This window comes from Saccostrea echinata, unplaced genomic scaffold, assembly GCF_033153115.1.
Source record: "Saccostrea echinata isolate AGI-Se365-2 ecotype Australia unplaced genomic scaffold, CSIRO_AGI_Sech_v1 ptg000064l, whole genome shotgun sequence".
Taxonomy (NCBI): Eukaryota; Metazoa; Mollusca; class Bivalvia; order Ostreida; family Ostreidae; genus Saccostrea; species Saccostrea echinata.
Window position 1 is genome coordinate 835,203 of NW_026889813.1, and position 21,062 is coordinate 856,264.

The window sequence follows — 21,062 nt, forward strand, 5'->3', positions numbered from 1 at the left end:
GTAATTGTGTTGTGTTTGATGAGTGGAGTTGTAAAATTCTATGAACCAACTTTCCATTTTCTTCAGCACGCCCTGATCCTCCTGGACATCCCAGTGTGTTAGACATTGACGAAGCTTCTGTTACTCTGTCTTGGACCAAACCAAGAAATGATGGTGGAAAGAAGATCATAGGATATGTCGTGGAATACAAAGACCCCACCACTGGTCGCTGGAAGGAAGCTAACGACTACCCAGTGGATGAATGTGTTTATCAGGGTGAGTACAGATTTACAAGATATCTGATGTAGGAATCTATTTTTGTGAATTGCAAGGTGAATTTCTTTGTAGTTGTGTGGTTAGCATATTAATGAAATATGAAACTGATAAGATGCTTTACAAGAATATTTTTAAAATGTGTACTACTTTTCGAAAGTTGGATGAGAGGATTTTTTTTTTTTTGGTAACAGTGAAGGGATTGAAGAAGGACAAGGAATATGATTTCCGCATAAGGGCAAAGAACATCGCAGGCCTCAGCGAGCCTAGTGATATGGTCGGTCCCATTACTCCTAAGCCTAAATACAGTAAGTATATTTGGAAAAATATTTATATATTTAAAAGAATGGCTAAATTGTTATGAAGTAATCTTACATGCTTATTTTCCTCAATTTTTAAAACTTTTATTTTAGCCAAGGCATCTCCACCAGGAGTACCAGAGGCCGTCAACACTGGCAAAACATATGTTGATCTTAAATGGGAGCCACCTAAACATGATGGTGGAGCTAAAATTACAGGTACATGTACATTACAAGTTTTAAAGGAGAAGAAAAACAAATGGTGATTGTATTCAACAAAGCATTGATGATAATAATGAACTTTATAGGCTATCTTGTTGAGAAGAGACCAAAGGGAGCAGAGATGTGGTCCAAGTGTAATGACTACCCCTGCACTGACCCTGCTTTTACTGTCGCCAACCTTCCCGAGGACTCAGAGTGGGAGTTTAGAGTTATGGCTGTTAATGCTGCTGGAAATAGTGAACCCAGTCTGTGCTCACCAGCATACAAGATCAAGGAAAAGATTGGTATGTTGTCAATTTTTATCCAAAAAAGATTCAACCATCAAATCAAACGTTGTTTTTCTCAAAACCTTAATAATTTTTTCTTTGGAGTTACTTTGCTATTTTTAGACCATGATTTGAATTTCTTGTATGTAAAGTAAATTCATACCATTCTTTTCTGTAGTTGGCTCAGCCCCAGAATTTATCAAGAAGCCTGCAGACAGCAAGGCACCTATTGGAGGAGAAGTTTCCTTCACGGCTGAGGTTCATGGCAAACCTTTCCCTACTTGTCAGTGGTAAGCAGAGCATTTTGTTTTCTTTTTTATTTTTTTGTTTTGGCTTTGTTTTGTATGCCATTTGAAAGCAAAACCAGTAAATCCTGAAAATTTTTATCTGTAATAGTTTAAACATACATACATGTATATTTAGAAGCTCTATACATTTAGTTTAATATATCCTTGTTGAATTAAATTTTTCAGGTACAAGAATGGCATTCCTGTGGGCACTGGTGGCCGTATGAGAATGATTAAAGAGGATGACGTCTTTATTTTCGTTATTAATGAAATTTATGATAAAGACGAGGGAGAATTTACCTGTGAAATTTCAAACCCACTTGGATCAGAAAAAGCAACTTGTCGATTAGAACTTCAAAGTATGTCAATTTGAATAAATCAAATGGATTGAAAGTTAAAAAAAAATTAACAGTTACCTTGTTGAATTATAGGTGTTTGCTTTTTTTCTTCTTTTTTTTTTCAAATGGACAAGAACAAATTATATCCAGGAAATTTTATAAATATCACAATTTATTACTAATCACTGAATTATAAATATACCTTTTTCAGATCCACCCAAATTTGACAGAGACATCAAAGACCAGAATGTAGAGCTTGGAGAACAACTCAAGATTAAGATTCCTTACTCAGGCACTGGACCATTCGATATCAAACTCAAGAAAGATAATCGTGAAGTGAAAGAAAGTGACAGGGTGAAGATCACACCATTTGATGATTACTTAATACTAATAATCAAAGGTAATTCATATTAACATCAATCATTAGATCTGATATTTTTACCATTTACGTGAAAAAAGTTTTTATTGTAGAAAAATTGTTGAAGTGTGCAGTTTATTCTATTTATCTGTGCAGTCTGATTGACATTACATGTACTTCTCCTTTGGTTAAATCATGAGTTTTTTAATTGACTTTTAGATTGTACCAGAGATGACACAGGTAGATACCAGTTGGAGGCCAGCAATCCTTCTGGAAGTGCTTCGATTGGTTTTGGACTCAATGTTGTCAGTAAGTCACTCAGTTATTGCTATACTAATAGTCGTACTTTTTGGTTTTGTGAATATTACATGTATTTAGTAGTTTTTGTTTCATGTAAAGTGAACAACTATTTAGTGGCTGAAATTTGATGCCAATGTTTGTGAATGTGTTGATTTCCTTTGTAACAGGTGCTCCTTCTGCCCCCACTGGACCTTTGGAAATCAGTGACATTACAAAGAATGCCTGCAGATTGTCTTGGAAACCTCCCAAGGAGACAGGCGGTGCCAAGATAACTGGTTACGTTGTTGAACGTCAGGAAGTGGGCAAACCTTACTGGGTCACTGTATCCTCCCACTGTAGGGTAAGAACAAGAACCAAAAATAAGGTCTTAGAAGCAGGAGCAAATTTGAATATGTTAAATTTGCCTGATATACCCTTTTATTACATAAAAGGAATATTTATCAATAACCTGTTCATTTATGTTGACAGGACACTCACCAAGATGTCCAAGGCCTGTTTGAAAATGAGAAGTATTTGTTCAGGGTCATGGCTGTGAATGAGCATGGACAATCGGAACCTCTGCAAGCTGAGAATCCTATTGTAGCTAAAATGCCATTTGGTAAGTGAAACTTATTGAATAAGATTTACCTCTGTAAAAAGATACAGAAAAACTTCACTAAGTAAAAACCACAAAATGTTTATTTTTCTTGACATACATGTATTTTATTAATTTTTTTTCCTATGCGTATTTTTAGATGCACCAGATACTCCTGGCACCCCTGAAGTCACAGAAGTGGGTGGAGATTTCGTTAGCCTCAAATGGGATAAACCTAAGTCTGATGGAGGGGGAAGGATCAAGTCTTACTGGGTTGACAAACGTGAGCATGGAACCGAAAACTGGCATCGTGTCAATCTTACTCCCTGTCTTACAAACATGATCAATATTCCAAACCTTATCGAGGATAAAAGATATGAATTCCGAGTGTTTGCTGAGAATGAAGCAGGAATGAGTAAACCATCACTAGCATCCACCAGTGTGAAAATCAAGGATCCTCATGGTAAGTTTCATTCCTCTGTTTTTAATAAATACATGTAAGTTTTTTTTTCAAATACATGTTTTAATTGAAACAATAAATAACTTATAACTCAAAGGTTCATATCCTAGTAGCTTAATTTTGCCTTGAAATGACATTTTTCCTGAACAAATTTAACTGACTGAGCTGTCGACATCTGCTATAATAATACTAATGGTAATCAATGTAATAATGAATTTTGAAGTTGTTTCACTGAATACGTGTACATAATCTGTTGCAGCTGCTGTAGCCCCTGAGATTGTAGAAGGTCTTAGAGACATTCAGACAGTGGCTGGCAAAAATGCCACCTTTGAGCTGGAAGTCTCTGGCAATCCCAAACCAGAGGTTCAATGGTAAGTCAAATACAGTCAATCCTGATTATTCCAAATTTTTTCAAGGTAACCTTATGGAAAATCTGAAGAGCACAGAAATACAAAGCTAGTGTAAATGAAATATTGCTAGGTGCTTAGCTCCTTGAAATGTTGAAATATTTTTATTTTCAAAAATGGCTGATATTCTGACTATATATAGATAACTTTGTGCAATTCCTATTTTCTGTTATCAGGTACAAAGGATCTCGAGAAATCTATGATGATAAGAAGTTTGAGATCATTGAAGAAGGAAATCTTCATATATTGTCTATCAAGGATGTATACGGAGAGGATGCTGATGAATATTCTGCTAAAGTCTTCAACAAAGGTGGATCTAAGGTGTCAAGGGCCAATTTGAGCATCAGAGGTAGGTTAATTCACTCTTAGACATCAGCCAATAAATTAATTTGTTCTATAAGCACTGTGTTTAAATAGTTTGTAGAGATGTTACGTATCCTTTCATTTGTTAATACTTTTTTACAGCTCCACCCAAAATTAATGTACCATCCAGATTTAAGGACGTCAGCACATTCGAGAAGGGAGAGCCAGTTGTCATCAAGATACCATTTACAGGTAACCCCAAACCGACCGTAAAATGGGTCAGAGATGGAGAGGAGGTCAAGGGCCGTAACTACGTTCAGGAAGTGACTGACCGCCATGCCATTCTGACCATCAAGGAGGCTAACAAGGATAATGATGGTCCTTACAGACTGACCTTGGAGAATGAACTTGGAACTGACACAGCTGTTATTAAGATCCAGGTCAATGGTGGGTGTAACATAACTGTAATATAGTGGATACTCTGGAATTGTTTTAGTCATGAAGGTCAATGTTCATTGGAAACCAAAATTTTACTGGCTCATGGGGATGTTATTTCGTGGGAACTCATACACACAGAAGACTCTGAACTGATATGTACAAAAACATCATTTGTATGGATGTTAATTTGTGGGTATGCAGTCCACGAATCCATGAACATCCATGTTGTACAGACAATATTGTGGATCTGGTTTACTAAACTGACATCCTTTGTAACTTGTCAGTGTATTGATGCTATGTTATTTTGAGTCTTAGTTAACACAGTGACTGTAAATCTGCAATATCTAAGTGTAATTTTGTGGTGTTTCAGATCGTCCTGACCCACCACGATTCCCTGTGGTGGAGAACATTAGAAGTGACTCTGTGGTCCTCTCCTGGAAGGCACCACTGAATGATGGTGGTAGCTTTATCACTGGATATGACATTGAAAAATGTGAACCACCAGGAACTAACTGGGTCAGAGTGGCTAACACAAGGTATGAAGAATGTGAATCGTTATTTCTACATAAAATAATAAGAGTTTTCAACCTTTTTATGTCTTTATTAAAAACACTGTAAACAGCTATGCCAATCTTTGAGAAAGAAAATTTTAATTTCTGGCAGACAAATATGTATTTTAAGGATTTTTGAATTTCTTTGTGAAAAGCTTTATGTATCATTTGAATGAATGAAACAAAGAAAAACATCAATGCTTGAAGTAGTAAACAGCAATATACTGAGCCTATTAAGGTATATTTATGAGAGCCTCATTGATAACTTGCTTAAGTAAGCAGTGAATTACTTAATTAGTAACATGTATTTGTGTGTGTAGGATGACCTTCCACAACATTCAGGGTCTGTCAGCTGGTAAGGAATACCAATTCCGAGTCATCGCTGAGAACTTCTACGGCAAGAGTGACCCTTGTGAGCCCACATCTACCATCAAAATGGAGGACTCTGAGGACAAGAAGAGAAAGAAGCATGAAGGTAGAGCACCAGTTTATTTACTTCTTGTCTTTAAGGATGGGTTTATAGATCAATGCTGTTTAGTGATTGTTAAATTATATACCAGAACTAAGAATGTCTAATTCTCTGCCTTTATAGATGAGATGGGAAGAAAAGTCAGAGGAAAATATGATGGTCCCAAGATTAATGACTACGACAAATTCTGTAAGTATGCATAGGGTATTTGCAAAAAATGTAGAGGCATTCCTGATGCCCTATCCAATAAAAAAAAATTCTGAATATTGTCTAAAGTAAATATAAGTTAAGATGCCCAAAATATATATATATATATATACATACTTACAAGAAAAACAGAAATCTAGGAGTGGGTATTTTACATTGTCATGTCTTACAGATGAGGATTTGTGGAAAAAGTATGTACCCCAACCAGTCCAGGTCCGAACAGACAATGTGTACGATTATTATGATATTCTGGAGGAACTCGGCAGGTAATGAAAATTAAAATCACACTGCAGTTCTGTCTTTGGCCAGAAGCTTTTAGTCATTGACATAAAAGAATTATTAACAGATAGTTTAATATGATAAACATTGACTTGCAAGTACAGGTTTCTGTTTATTTTCAACATTTAAAATGATTTGCAATTTGTTTTACAGTGGTGCTTTTGGAGTAGTCCATCGTTGTGTTGAGAAGGCCACTGGCCGAGTGTTTGTGGCCAAATTTATCAACACTCCTTACCCACTGGACAAGGCTACAGTCAAAAATGAAATCAACATCATGAACCAGCTTCATCATCCTAAACTCCTTCAACTCAAGGATGCATTTGATGATCGTCATGAAATGATCTTAATCTTAGAATTGTAAGTTAAACTAAATCTGCACAAGTAAGAAGTTTTTTTTTAAAAAAATGTGCTTCACACTATTACACAAATATTTATGATCAATTTCTAAATAAAAAAAAGAAACTTAACCTTTAATGCACTTCATTTGTTAGTTTTTGATACATGTATCCATTCAGTGATAGCACAAATTCAGGCCTGTGATACTGTCAGTATACTGTAAATGTGGAAGTAGAAAGAGTGACAAAATTGTCAGTGGTTTCACTTGTCAGTTTTCTCATTGTCATTAAAGAAATCATTTAGACACTTCTAGACCTTCATAGTTTCCATTTGCCAACTTTCTAAAATTAGGAAATCATCCGACTTTCAATCCATCAATATACCCATGTTTACAGTCTTCTGTGAATGTAGAGTCTACAGTTCTTTCTGTTTGATTCCAGCCTGTCTGGGGGAGAGTTGTTTGACAGAATAGCTGCGGAGGATTACAAGATGACTGAGGCTGAGGTGATAAACTACATGAGACAAGTCTGCGAGGGACTCAAACACATGCACGAGAACAGCATTGTCCATCTTGACGTCAAGGTCAGTTGATTCTAATTGTTGGACCTTTGTGCATTTCACATTAACTTACAAAACAAGAGAGAAAATTTAACTAAATTTATTTAGTTCATGATCAAAAGTAATTGCATAGTTAGGTGTAAGTGGCAAGTTTTGCAAAAAACGTAGAAGATTAAAAGGATGTACCAGTAAAGTAAAATTAATAGACACTGATTTTGTAGAATATTGTTAGGGGTAAAATTGTGTAAATCATATAAAAAATATTCCATATTGTGATTTGACTTCTTTTTACTTTTTGTAGCCTGAAAATGTGATGTGTGAAACAAAGAAGTCCACCAATGTGAAGATGATTGACTTTGGCTTGGCCACCAAACTGAATCCTGATGAGATAGTTAAAGTGACCACAGCCACAGCAGAGTTTGCTGCCCCTGAAATTGTAGACTCAGAACCCATTGGTTTCTACACAGATATGTGGGCTGTTGGAGTGCTGGCTTACGTACTGTGAGTACATTTGGAATAAGGAAAATTCTTCTTTTTGAGGTCTTATGTAATATCAACATTGAGTTAGAGGCCCATTTTTTGTATACAAGTGTCTTAAAGAATATTGTTTCTTCTTATTTTATAATTGTACGTTGTACCATGTGTTTCTTCTGTTTAGGTTGAGTGGATTATCTCCCTTTGCTGGTGAAGATGATTTGGAGACTCTACAGAATGTAGGTCGCTGTGACTGGGAGTTTGCTGAGGAGGCTTTCTCTCAAGTCTCTCCTGAGGCCAAGGACTTCATTAGGAGACTCCTCGTCAGAAGGCCTCAGTAAGTATAGTATCCTCACAAAAATAATACAAAAAAGGCTTTATAGGATCTCTATCAAAAAAATGTTACAAATAGTTTTTCTTGCTACAGGACTACACAAAAATGTTACACAATAGATTTTTTCCAAAAATCAGTTGATTCAGGTTACAAGTAATATTATACAAAAAAAAGTTTTAAGTTCTTACTTGTGGTAATGCATGTTTCTTTTTTTCAACAGAGAAAGAATGACTGTCCATGACTGCTTAGATCATGCATGGCTGAAGGTAAACTTTTCTGTGGTTGCTTGCTCATAAATTTTATTCTTATAGGAACATTAGATAAATCTTTTGCTTGCACTGACAACATGGTTTCAGATATAGTAAATTTTTTTTTCCAATTCTAATTTAAAAGCTTGTTGTAAAGTACATGTATTAGCACAATATGACTGATATTTATATGTTATTGTTTTTTATCAGGGTGATCTTAGCAGTAGGACTACCAGAATTCCATCTAGTCGTTATGATGCAATCAGAGCCAGGATCAAGGAACGATATGTAAGTCAGCTGATTGGATTAATAAATTTCTCTCGGAAAACTTGAAAAAATTACACTTGTTGTGTATTAAAGAGATATAGCATGCAGTGATGTAATAAAAAATGAAGGATGTACAGCAAATAAACCTTGATTGATTTATTTTGTATACAGGCTGACTGGCCACAACCTATGCCAGCTATCGGACGCTTGGCTAACTTCAGCTCCCTCAGGAAACATCGTCCCAAGGAATACAACATCTATGATGCCTACTTTGGTAATTTTTTTTCCATTACATGAAATATAATACTTTTTACAAAAACATTTACATAGGTGCATTTGTATCTAATTTTAAGTTGCAGGGGAGAGAAAATGATCTGGATTCATGTAAAGAAAACTACTGACAACTGAAGATTTTCAATTTAAACCCATATTTCATAAATAATGTAAGTTTAAAAACTGTATGAAATAATGTATGTTTTATTATATAGATCGCAAGGAGGCTGCTCCAAGGTTTATCAGGCGTCCAAGAAATGTTATTGTTGGAGAAGGCAATATTGCTAAGTTTGACTGTAGAATTATTGCTGCCTCTGCGCCCATTGTCACCTGGTAAGATCTGTCTACAAACAAAAACTGTATGTAGTTGTGTCAGTAGTGTATACTGCATCAGTAAGTTATATGGATTCTAGTCTCAATATTTGATTTGAAATTCTTGGAGTTTTTTTTTTTCAGGCATTTTGATGGAGGTGCTCTTTCTCAGAGTGTGAAGCACATGCAGAAATATTCGGGCACCGAGTACGAGTTAAAGGTCAGTCGGTGCAAGAAGGAGGATGCTGGAACTTATACTGTTATAGCCGAGAACTCGTTTGGAAAACGTGAAGAGAAGGCATCACTCAAAGTAGAACGTAAGTCTGTAATTAATGATCTTTTTGTTTAGAACTGATTTATACTTGATTTTGGTGACGTTTTAAGATCTTTATAAAGGTGTTAACATTGATTTTGGTGCTTTTTTTGACCTCACACATGTATTACCAATTTGTTTTTGTTTAAAAATCTGGTAAATAACCTAACAATGACATTTGTTTTTTGTCATGTATCTTAATAGATTAATATCACAGTGTATTCTTTGTTAAAATTTCAGCTGCTCCTAAGAGAGAGATTCCCCTCAGCAGGGATACCACACCAATGCGCAGGTAGAACAACATTTTTTCCTTCCATTATTAGTTTGCTATCTTAGATACATGGATACTGTATTTTCTGTATTATAACAAAATAACAAAAAAGTATCAACAGATAAAAAAATGTTACATGGAAGAATGGTAAATCACCTCCATTGATTTTGTACTTAGATCCAGACCACCGTCCATGGTGAGAGAGATAGAGAAACCAAAAGAGGAACGGCCTGACTTCAACTTTGGCCTGCGTCCTCGTCTGATCCAGGCTGGACAGGAGTTTAAACTTATCTGTTGTGTTCAGTGTACACCAACACCAAAGGTAGATGTTATCTATAGAAAATTTACACAGTAAAAAGATGTTTAATAATGGTAAAGATCATACTTGTTACGATGGCCTCTGACAAGTATCTTAGAAAATTCAAGAAAAGTTACTGGTACATGAAGTTTTTCCAGCAATAAATTTCTAAAGATGGACAGACAATGTTGAAATACATTATTATGTAAAACACTCATTAAACACTTGTAAGTTAGATTTGATGAAGAAAAAATTTTACTGTTTGTCCATATAAGGTATAAACTGAAAAATTTATTTATATCAGGTGACCTGGACAAAGGATGGTCGTGACATCACCCACAGTGACCACTACTTGTGTACATATTCCAGTGGTGTGTGTACAATGGAAGTACAGTGTGCACATGTGTCAGACACCGGAACGTACACATGTATTGCTGTCAATGAACTTGGAACAGAGGAAACATCCAGCTACGTTGTTGTAGAAGGTAAAAACATTTAAAGCTTATTGAACAATTTCCATGAAAAATCAAAACTCTGAAGGAATTTTTTCAATACAAATTTTAATGCTTTTTTTATAAGTGAATTTATGATTGAGGATATGTGTATATTGATAAATTTTATTCAAAGAAGGTTACACTTACATAAACATGACCACAATGAGCAAATCTTTAGGCTTGATTTTGTTGTGCAGGAACAGACAGAAAAGGTATTATACAGATGGTTTAGGTTGATTCTGATCAACACTGTAGCTAGTCTTATAGATAGCACAAATAGAATACTGTATATCTATATATAGGAAAACAACAAGACATACATTGTAATGGACAATATTTCACACCATAATATGTCTTCTAATAGTTTCAACAGATAGATGCCTGACAATACTTATAACATATTCTAGCCTTCTAAACATTAGAATGATTATTTACCTTTTCATATTTATGTGTGAAATATAATAAGTAGTCTTTGACACATTACGTGTAGATTGTATTACCACCTAAGAAACTTGAAGTCCCACATGTGTTACGTGTGTGTGTGTGTGTACATGTATGTGAATCACATTTGTCCTTAGTGTAATCAGATATGAATTTGATATTTCATGTTCTACACTATCAGTTGACTTGTTCATATTGCAAAATATAATTTTGAAACTGAAATGTCAAAAAAAAAAAAATTCCCTTCAGACCGAGCTCATGAGGGACTTGACTTGAGGAAGAGTGCTAAATCTCGCAGTGTACGCCAGACAAAATCTGGTTACAGCAGTCGATATGAGGATTCCAGCTACAGCGAATCTTCCTACTCCTCATCCACGAAGACAAGTCGCTCCTCAAGGAAATACACTGAAGAAACTGTCGAGGAAAGCTCCTATTCCTCCAGGCGATCTGACCGCTCAGAGAGGAAAAGTAAGCCTAATATTCAATATCATTTATTTTTTCAATGATGTTTTTCAAAGCATTCAAAATTTCATTTGTGTGCAGATATGCTGAAAGCCATGTCTGATACACATGTATTTCATAAATGCTTCTCTTTAAGCAAGTTTGTGCATTGTCTTTATTTATTTTTTAATACATGTAGTTAAGTTGTTCTTCAGTGAAACAGTTACAAGAGAATGTTTTAACACTCTGTGATTTATCTATGATCTATGATGATACAATGATTTAACAATTTTACAGAGAGAGAGGAACCAGAAGAAGTAGCCCCTGCCTTTACATCAAACCTGTCCCCAGAAATTCTTAAGGAAGGAGATCGCTTAAAGCTGACCTGCTCAGTCAAAGGAACCCCAGACCCAGACATTGAGTGGTACTTCAATGGACAGGTACTAAACTTAACAGGGTTATGTGATCCTTATGAAGATTTCCTCCTTAGGAAAATTGATTGTTGCAGAGAGGAATATTGCGAAGATTTCCCTCTAGGAATTTTTTATGGAAGGGGGGGGGGGGGGGGGGGAGTATTGCACAGATACCTTAGAACCTCTAGCCTCAAGAAGGAGAGAGCATTTATAGACTAGAACTTGCTGTTTGATCTGCTTCATTTTTGAAGTAAATTCATGTACCGGCATTTACATACTAGAAAAAAATAGCTCCCTCAATAAAACAGTTTTGTTTGCCACAGAGCTGTGACTCTTGAAAGGCAGACCATTCCATGTTTGAAATCACCTTTCAGGAGTTAACCATACAGTCTGAAGGTGATGAAATATGATGGTACATCACAGTGTTTATGCTTTGATATTTTTGTGTTTCAGCTGTTAAAGAGTGGTGGTTCTGTGAAGATCAGGAACATTGCTGGTAGCTGTTCTTTAGAAATTAACGAGGTTTCAATGGATGATGACGGAACCTACACGTGTAAAGCCCTCAACTCAGCAGGAGTAGCGTCCACTAAAACTAGTGTACAAGTCACTGGTGGGTCAGCCCTTTCTGAATCATTCCTTTCTTCCTCGTTTTCTTTGAAATCCATTACCAAAAATACAAGCATGAAATTGATCGAATGTTAAGCCACTGAAAACCATTCCTTGTGTCCATTCAAAATGCTACCTTTGATATGTATCGAAATAAAACATGTATAGGTAGTTTCTGCAGTTCAAAATATTAAAAACTAAACCTTCAAAGGTTACAGCATTCAATTCTTTTTCAGTTTCACAAATTTACCACAACAAATGCTTGAGAGATTCTCAGATTAAGCAAATTTTGGTTGGACCACAAAAATATTCAGCAACTGCAGAAACTATCTGTGATATGCTTTACCTATCAATTTTTGTTACAGCCAAGCCACAAGAGAAATTAGCTGAACCTCCCCGGTTTATTACCCACCCCTTAGGTCTAAGATTAAAAGATGGCGACCCAGCCACATTAGAATGTCAAATTTCAGGTACACATGAACTACAGAAAATCTCTTTTTTTTTGCAAATTTGATGGAAAATGTTAAACAAAATCATAATTGAAAAAAAAAAAGAAAGAAAAAGACAAATAAAAATTAAAACAAATGTAAATTTAAGGTAAATGTATATCAAAATTTATATAACATGCCAGAACTACATGTATATATTCATATAAAATCTATTCCTGGATTGTAATGAAGCCTCACCTTTGAAACCCTCTTTTCCTTTCCTGTTTGAATTCAAATCTTGTCCTAAATCCTGAGTTTTCCAAAAAATAAACACTGATTTCATAAAATGGGAGACCATGATGGTAGGCACAGTTTTCAGAAACTAGGTCAGGCAAAAAAATATCAAGACCAACAGGAAAAGTGGTTTTGCAATGGTGAGGGAAAGCATATAGCAGTAGCATTTTCTGGAGATTGTTTATGGTAAGTGACCCTGTTTTAGGCTCACCTGAGGTTAAATGGTACAAAGGTCGAGAACAAATCATGGACAGCGAAGACTTCCGTTATGAAAACGATGGTGACACATACAGACTGGTAATAGCTGAAGTGTTCCCTGAGGACAGTGGAATGTACAAGTGTGTGGCTGAAAATGAGGCTGGCTCCACCTCTAGCAGCTTCACTGTTTTCGTAGAAGGTACACGAGGGGAAATTTTCAGGCTTTTGCTCACAGGGTTTTTTTTTTGTTTACAGGAGATAAACATGATCATGTAACATTGGAATGTCAACTTTTTCATTTTTCATGCAACAGTCCTCAATTTTAACCTTGAGCATGTTTTACAAAGACAAAGCTGAAAAACATCAGTTGAGAATATTATATTTGGATTTGGAACATTTGATAATTTTCAACATTTAAATTATAATTGTTATAATAAGAATTATAATGTGTCTTTGAAAATATTTTGATCTTGGAGAGTGCTATCCCCTTCATAACATTGTAGTTCAGTAGTTTACATTTGAACAAAGGTAAACTGAATTTGGATGAGATAATAAAGATAAAATATTTAATTTTTTTATTAAATTAAACTTTTTCTTTAACAGGAAAATCAGGTAATATATGTAATTGGGTGCTGTGATGTTTTACCAACAGTATATATTTCTACATTTGTACCTATCTGGTTGTTACTTTGCAAGTTATATACATGTATATAGTTTTTGTGTTCTCCCTAGACACCCCCCCCCCCCCCAAAAAAAAAAAAGGAAAAGACAAAAAGAAAAAAAAACTGTGTTAGAACTCAAAGGTTTCTTCCTAAAATACCTGTCTATTGAATGAATCCATTGAATGAATCAAATTATTTCGGACCAATATTTGACACAACTGCTTTGAGAGCATGACCAAGATTCCTCTAAGTATTACTTTAGACAAACCAGTACCATTTTTTCCCTTGAACTGTGACATTTTTGAAAAATTGCAACATACTTTTATCCTCTGAATGAAGTGAATATGTTTTGTGAGATCTTGTATTTGGCATTCTTGGTCTTTAATTAGTTCATCTGAGCCATAGGTTCAAATGAACTTTTCTGATATAAATTGTCTGTTGTGTGTCTGTTATAATTTCTGTCTGTTAAAATTTGATTACTTTGAAAGAGTAGTCAGCAAACTTATCATAATAGTCCTGAAGAGATTATTTTGAAGCACGTTTGAAATTCCAGACTGACAACTTTGTAAGTCATTCTTTTTTGATTCCTCAGAATGGGTTTTCCATTGCTGATCAAAAATTGAGGATAGCTGAACAGATGTAAATTAAAAAATTAAATTTTCATCTCCCAATTGGTTGAGTTTTCTATTTGTAAGACTTAATAAACAAGTACAATATAATGATTAATGAGATAAAGAAGTTGGTGAACTCTGCTGCAAGGTTGTCCCTAAGACGCAGGAGCCGGGGAATTTCCCCACCTATTTGATGTAGTTCCCCGGTTATTCTGAAATTCCCCCTTCAACCCTCTGTTAGGGGAGCCTCAGACACCCTTCTACTATTTTAATATCCCCTGCTATTTCAATTCTTGGGGACAACCCTGCTGCTGTGACTTGCAGTGAGCATTGTGATCCATGAGTCTCTTGTTCCGAATCCTGTAGAGAACGCAGATGGCAGATTTTATCATAGATGTACTTAGAAATATGGTCAAAACCTCAAAATGATCCTTGAAGAGTTGTTGTTTAGATCAAAGAGTTATTCAACTGAAATTAATTGTCAAATATTGTTATAGAAAAAATGCAGCTTTCTGCTTCTGTCACATAAACATATGATTCTTGGACTTTGCGGATGAACTTTATATACATTTATTTTGTAGTCATCACACATTCTTTCTTTAAAATCATTTGTTTTATTTTAATCTCTTGGACTGCCATACTCTTTTGATTTTTGCAATACAGTCTAAATAATCTCTAATCTCCTTGCAGTGCCTGATGAGGAACCCCAAGGTCCCCAATTTAAGAAATTCCCCCAATCCAGAACTGTAGATGAGGGATCCTCCTTCACAGCCACTGCTAATTTAGACGATGTGGAATCTGGTATGTCAAAAACCCTATTTTATAACTATGAAAGAAAAAGCATAGGCAGCAATCATTTGGAACCAAGATTAGCTTTATGAAATTTAGGTTAATAAAATATATTTGAATGGTATGACACTTGAATTTACTAGTATCATTCATGAATAGTTAGGATATTATGTCTTGATTTCTTTTTTTTTAGTTGTTTGGACCAAAGATGGTCGGGAAATAGAAGACACAGGTAGATTCAAATTCAGCCAAGATGGTAACTCTTTCACCTTTGAGATACCTGCAGCACTGGCAACAGATTCTGGTGTTTACTGTGCCAAGGCAACAAGTAGTAAAGGAAAGGCCGAGTGGCAGTTCACACTCGTAGTGCGAGTAAGTTCTTCCCCTTGTGCTGATATTGATGTTCTGCAACTGATCAAGTCAATGCAGGTGAGAGGTCAAAGGTCACAGACAATTACACTGTAACCCGTGGTTTTGAGGTCACTAGAATTGGAATTCTACTCACATCTTAAAATTGTCTAAATGGAATGATTTTAGAATACTTATACTTGAAGTAATTATGATCAAAATTTTGCTCAGCTTTGTACTTTAACTGATTTTGGATTTATATTCTCATTGAAAAGTATCCATTGAAAAGCATTTTTTTTTCTGTGTTTACATTCATTGTTGACAAGATCTGATGTGGAGAGAAGTAAATCTTGTATTTAGATTTTAAGAACCTTGAAACCACATTATAAAGAGATTCATAGCCTAGTTTTTTTGTTATTTGTTTTAGGTAGACTTCCTGAATTATAATTATTGCTAAATCCTATATGCTGGCATTTAATACAGATATGCATAATTTGCAACTAATTGATAATTTCTAACATTTAACTATTTTGATATATTTGTAATGGATTAATTATAGCACAAGTAGTCTAGATGATGTATTAGTATATATTCTAAAAACTCACATATGTATCATATATATTTTGAAAAGAAAAATCTACTTCAGTTATATACTAGTAAGCTTATTGTTTAAAAAATCGTATGGTGAACATTAAAGTATTGACAATATAATAGAGCTTGTCTGACCTTTAACCTCTTGTCTTTGCATGCACGTATTGTGTTTGTGAAATGTACCCATAGTAAGTAAGTATTTGTATATTATAAAGGTTTAAATAATTATTCCTGTAAAAAAAAAAAATTAATGTAATCTTTTCATGGTTCATTTCAAATAATATATCTAAATTTTTAATTTTTTAAAACAAGTTTTATTTACCTGTCAACTATCAATGAATGTAAAGAGAAACTCTGTATAGTGTCATATCCTTTTGCTTTGTTTAAAAATTTATTTTTATGCAAAAATTTGTTTTTACAGCAATGAAGTTTCTGATAGTTATCATCATAGACATTGTCCACTTGTTTGCCAAAAGTCATGGATTCCATCCACGTGATCATCAATTTGGTGAACCAGTTTAGGGTCTTTCTGATAATGGGAACCAGATGACCGTACAGAAAGACAGAATAATACCAATATGACTGTGCAAATATTGGCTGCAGACTTTGGCTTGTTTTGACTTGCATTGGAGATTTTCAAATCAATTCTATCTGATGAACTCTCATCAGAAATTCACAGACAGTTGAATGAGTTGATAAATGTGGAATGTTATTCTCATAAAATGTGTTTTTTTTTCTATTTTATCATATACAGATTAAATTTTAATATATTTAAATATTGTTGAATATATGAAAAACCATTTACGTCTTTCATTATCGGTTTGAAGAGTTAAACTATATTTTCATTGTATATTTTTTATTTATTTTAATGGACATAGCCCTGTTCAACAGTAGACTATTTTTTATTTATTTGTCAGTTACATAAAACAGCACACCAACTTGATAAATATCTGAGAGAATCTTGTTGTATGAGGAATGAAAATCTTATAATGTATGAATTGACATTCGATCTGGCTTGTGATTTTTCGAAGAAAAGTTCACCAGTAGCTATTAAAATTTAATGCTTAGAGTGATGTGCTAATCCCTTCTAGATTCTTGTGCAGAATAAACCAAGTACACAGCATATTTTATAGACAAAGGAAATATCATCAAAATTGTTGCCCACTGTCAAAGGTAGATAATTGCTGTTGTACATGGAATTTCTCCATTAGGAATCTTGTATCAGTTTCCTCCCCTGCTTTGTACTCCATGACAAATGTTCACATATAAATGCTGTTTTCCACAAAACTGTTGTTTGTCTTTTATTATGGAGAGCCATAGCAACATGAATTTCATAAGGAAATGTGAACACAGAAGATATGAGCCACATTAAGTTATCTGTACAAAGTGGATTTGAATTTGATCCAGTGGAAAGAAAACTGCACATACAGTACTTGCTGTAATTCTTTAAATTGAATAATGAGCCACATTAAGTTATCTGTACAAAGTGGATTTGAATTTGATCCAGTGGAAAGAAAACTGCACATACAGTACTTGCTGTAATTCTTTAAATTGAATAATGTGCTAAGGGAAGTATTTAACAGTAAACTTACCTACTCAACAGAGAAGACGGTATCATAATGATCTTCAGGAAATATTGAAATGATTAACTCACACAGTTTTCAGAATCTGTAAATTTCTTTAGTTCCTTTTGAAAAGTAGGAAACGCTATCATTGTAGAAGAAAACATGCAAGGTGTCAGCAAGTAAAGAGACCTTAAGAACCAATGCATTCTCTATATATAACTTAGATCAAGACATTGGGCTGAACATTAAAGGAAGGGAAAAGACGTTTCTTAATTTTGGTCATTATTCATTTACATTATGCAAATAGCTTATCAAGATTAAGGGAGATTACCACCCTCTGGGATCAGGGTTCTTCTGGTAAGTCATCTGAATCGCTGTTCGTTAATTGGGCAGTGATTGTAAGGAACAGATTTTGTATGTGTCTTATCAATGTCAAATATGTACTTTGTCGCGCGCAGGATATTTGCTGAACGAAGTTCAGGCCCGTAGAACGCCCCCCCCCCCAAATTTTCTGAGTATAGAATTCCGCCATAGTAAATTTTCCTTTACATGCTGGTGCCCCCTCCCCCCTCACTTTTTGATGTTGTAAGGTCGAGCACTGGCAAATTCCAGGATTTGGACGGTAAATTAAAAAAAAAAATGTTTGGCCTGTCAGATGATTTTGGGAAGTTGCCCCCCCCCCACCACCACTACTTTTGTTCAGTTGAGATTTTTTTTTTTTGCTTGTCAGATTTTTTTTTTTTTTGGGAAGTTTCCCCTCTCTCCCACTTTTGAAACTGTTGCTACGGGCCTGAAGTTATTGTGATGTACATGTCATAAAAGTTAAGTCTTGTTCCATATAAATGTTACATTTTCCTTGATTATAAATGTATCACCATAATGATAGTGGTCATAGGAATAGACTTTTTCATATAAATAAGTGTATACTCAACAAAGTACTCAGTGAGGGAAGAACATGTTATAGAAAAGTGTCAGCTATTAATGAGCTTCATAGAATATAAATTATGTCTGTTGAAGGCATTAAGTAATACCCTCACTTTCAATTACATTTCTTAAGTTAGCTCGCGGGTTTAAGGGGGGGGGGTTACAGAAAACATACCCTAAAAATTCGTTCAAAATCTTCATTAGAATTTACAAGTTATGATATAACAATTTTATCATTTTTGCCTTAGTTGTTTTTATGCAATACTTCCCTAAACTTAACTAGCATTTTGACGTTTATCCAATGAAATACATACATACATGTAATAGGGAAAACATTTCCTTTACATTTAACCACAGGGTCATGATTATAGTTTTTTTTTTAAAAATCAAAATCAATTCTTGCAACTTTTTACAGGCATTGCAGCAACTTTTGAGCTTTTTTGGTTTTCCAAAATTCGATATGCACATGTTCCCAAGATATTAGCGGTTTAATGTGAAATCATCATTTCCCTTTAGATATTTATTTCTCAACCGACGCATATAGTAAGATGCAAACAGGACTGTTTAAATAACTACCCAAAAGCGTATGTATTATTGGATGTTGTCTTTTCAAATGTATCGGCGAACGAGTGCATTTCAAATTCTAACAAGTGTTAATATCCGGTATGAGCTCCATCCTTTCATTATGTTGCTAAATCATCTTAAGTTATTATAATTACATTTCTCCTTTTATTTCATATATAGGCATTGAAAAAAATAATTTGTACAATACACATTTATATGCAGTATCCCTAGTACGACAGAAATTAAAGGGGCTTGGGCACAGATTTGAAGTTAATATTTTCTAAAATTTTCAGTATAATATAATAATTTGTATGTTGCTAGAGCATTTCATGTCGAAATATGAAAAAAGCGTGTACAGAAACTTCTTTTATTTGGAAATTATTAAAACTACGAATTTTGGGGCGCGTTTGATTGACACATATCCTTGCACTTTCGCGGAAGTAAACTTTATTCTTTTTTATAGTCAAATTACGCGTCATATACTTGTTGGTGAGGGAGCAAATAACCTTCCCCCTATTTAACGCCACTTCTTATATATATATATATATATATATATATATATATATATATATATATATATATATATATATATATATATATATATATATATATATATATATATATATATATGACTCTATCATTTTACACATTAATTGAGCACAGGATTGATAATTTATTAGTCCCCTACCGGTGAAACCGGAGGGGACTATAGGTTTCCTCTGAGTCTGTCCGTCCGTCTGTCTGTCCGTCCGTCTAGCTGTCCCTCTGTCAGTCTGTCCCACTTGGTTTTCCGCAGATATTAAGCTGATATTTGGTATGTGAGTGTATCTTGATGAGTTACAGATCAAGTTTGCATTTCGTTCCGCTTCAATGATTTTTGACGGAATTACGACCATTTCCATTTTTCAGGGTTTTCCGGAATTTTTTTTTCTAAACGCATTTTCATCCCACAGAGAAAACCTGACCCTGGACTACAAATTTCAATATTAGCTGCAATAATGTAGCTATCTCAATTTAGAGTGGGCTACAACTCCTTAGGATCTCCGTAGTGGTACAAGTGCGTACAGACTTCAGCTCAAATTATCAGTGTCTATTTTATTAGAATATCTTACCTGAACTCAAAAAGTGTAGTTATGCAAGACATGAACTGATCCAAAAATACACAGAACAATCCATATATCGGTTATTTTTCGTGTATCGAATTTTCTTAACAATCACTCATTTTTTTTCCACCCAAATCTACTTGGGAAGGGTTCAAAAACGTTAATTTTTCTTATAACTGTTGAAGAAAAAAAGAAGACTTTGTATTGATTTTTTTGCATTTATCTAGAGTTAAATCAAAGAGGATTACAATTATGGATGCTATATATTTTAAGCTCACCTGAGCCAAAAGCTCAAGTGAGCTTTTCTGATCGAAATTTGTCGTTGTCGTCGTAAGCTATTCACATTTTCATCTTCTCAAGAACCACTGGGCATATTTCAACCAAACTTGCCACAAAACATCCTTAGATGAAGGGGATTCAAGTTTTTCAAATGAAGGACCACGCCCTCTTTCAAGGGGAGATAATTAAAAAAAGAAATTTTGGGGCATCTTTTAAAAATCTTCTTCTCAAGAACCACTAAGCCAAAAAAATTCAAACTTATGTGAAACCTTCATTACATAGTGTAGATTCAAGTTTGTTCAAATCATGACCCCTGGGGGTGGGGCCACAATAGGGGATCAAAATTTTATATAGGAATAAATAGGGACTAAAAATAATCTTCTTCTCAAGAACAGCAAAGGCATGGGTAGTCATACATGTAATGATATGGAAACATCCTCAGGTAGTGTGATTTGTTCAAATGATGATCCCCGGGGGTATGATGGGGCCATAATATGGGATCAAAGTTTTACATAAGAATATATAGGAAAATATCTTTAAAAATCTTCTTCTCAAGAACAGCGAAGCCATGAGTAGGGGGTCAAATTTTTACAAAGGAATATATAGGGGAAAAAATC

General features: G+C 34.5%; 1 protein-coding gene across 10 annotated transcripts in view; it reads left to right on the forward strand.

Moving 5' to 3' along the window:
• The window catches only part of LOC133175862 (twitchin-like), a 79,320-nt gene extending 62,023 nt beyond the window's left edge, over nt 1–17,297 (forward strand). For 9 of the 10 annotated variants that reach the window (XM_061311000.1, XM_061310993.1, XM_061310996.1 and 6 more), the window contains 38 exons: nt 67–255; nt 447–560; nt 666–770; nt 860–1,057; nt 1,218–1,329; nt 1,513–1,685; nt 1,876–2,064; nt 2,242–2,331; nt 2,490–2,662; nt 2,791–2,920; nt 3,057–3,359; nt 3,616–3,727; nt 3,940–4,112; nt 4,229–4,513; nt 4,875–5,040; nt 5,376–5,530; nt 5,648–5,713; nt 5,904–5,997; nt 6,164–6,367; nt 6,787–6,928; nt 7,206–7,405; nt 7,563–7,715; nt 7,933–7,978; nt 8,171–8,248; nt 8,399–8,501; nt 8,716–8,833; nt 8,957–9,129; nt 9,366–9,417; nt 9,574–9,718; nt 9,999–10,179; nt 10,879–11,097; nt 11,368–11,510; nt 11,937–12,093; nt 12,455–12,559; nt 13,017–13,208; nt 14,973–15,083; nt 15,265–15,500; nt 16,432–17,297. In XM_061311000.1, the coding sequence (XP_061166984.1) occupies nt 67–255; nt 447–560; nt 666–770; nt 860–1,057; nt 1,218–1,329; nt 1,513–1,685; nt 1,876–2,064; nt 2,242–2,331; nt 2,490–2,662; nt 2,791–2,920; nt 3,057–3,359; nt 3,616–3,727; nt 3,940–4,112; nt 4,229–4,513; nt 4,875–5,040; nt 5,376–5,530; nt 5,648–5,713; nt 5,904–5,997; nt 6,164–6,367; nt 6,787–6,928; nt 7,206–7,405; nt 7,563–7,715; nt 7,933–7,978; nt 8,171–8,248; nt 8,399–8,501; nt 8,716–8,833; nt 8,957–9,129; nt 9,366–9,417; nt 9,574–9,718; nt 9,999–10,179; nt 10,879–11,097; nt 11,368–11,510; nt 11,937–12,093; nt 12,455–12,559; nt 13,017–13,208; nt 14,973–15,083; nt 15,265–15,500; nt 16,432–16,437 (5,591 nt within the window). In that variant the 3' untranslated portion in view covers nt 16,438–17,297. The remainder of the gene's footprint in view (nt 1–66; nt 256–446; nt 561–665; nt 771–859; nt 1,058–1,217; nt 1,330–1,512; nt 1,686–1,875; nt 2,065–2,241; nt 2,332–2,489; nt 2,663–2,790; nt 2,921–3,056; nt 3,360–3,615; nt 3,728–3,939; nt 4,113–4,228; nt 4,514–4,874; nt 5,041–5,375; nt 5,531–5,647; nt 5,714–5,903; nt 5,998–6,163; nt 6,368–6,786; nt 6,929–7,205; nt 7,406–7,562; nt 7,716–7,932; nt 7,979–8,170; nt 8,249–8,398; nt 8,502–8,715; nt 8,834–8,956; nt 9,130–9,365; nt 9,418–9,573; nt 9,719–9,998; nt 10,180–10,878; nt 11,098–11,367; nt 11,511–11,936; nt 12,094–12,454; nt 12,560–13,016; nt 13,209–14,972; nt 15,084–15,264; nt 15,501–16,431) is intronic. The other variant, XM_061310998.1, reaches the window with a different exon arrangement.
• Nucleotides 17,298–21,062: the final 3,765 nt, after the last annotated feature.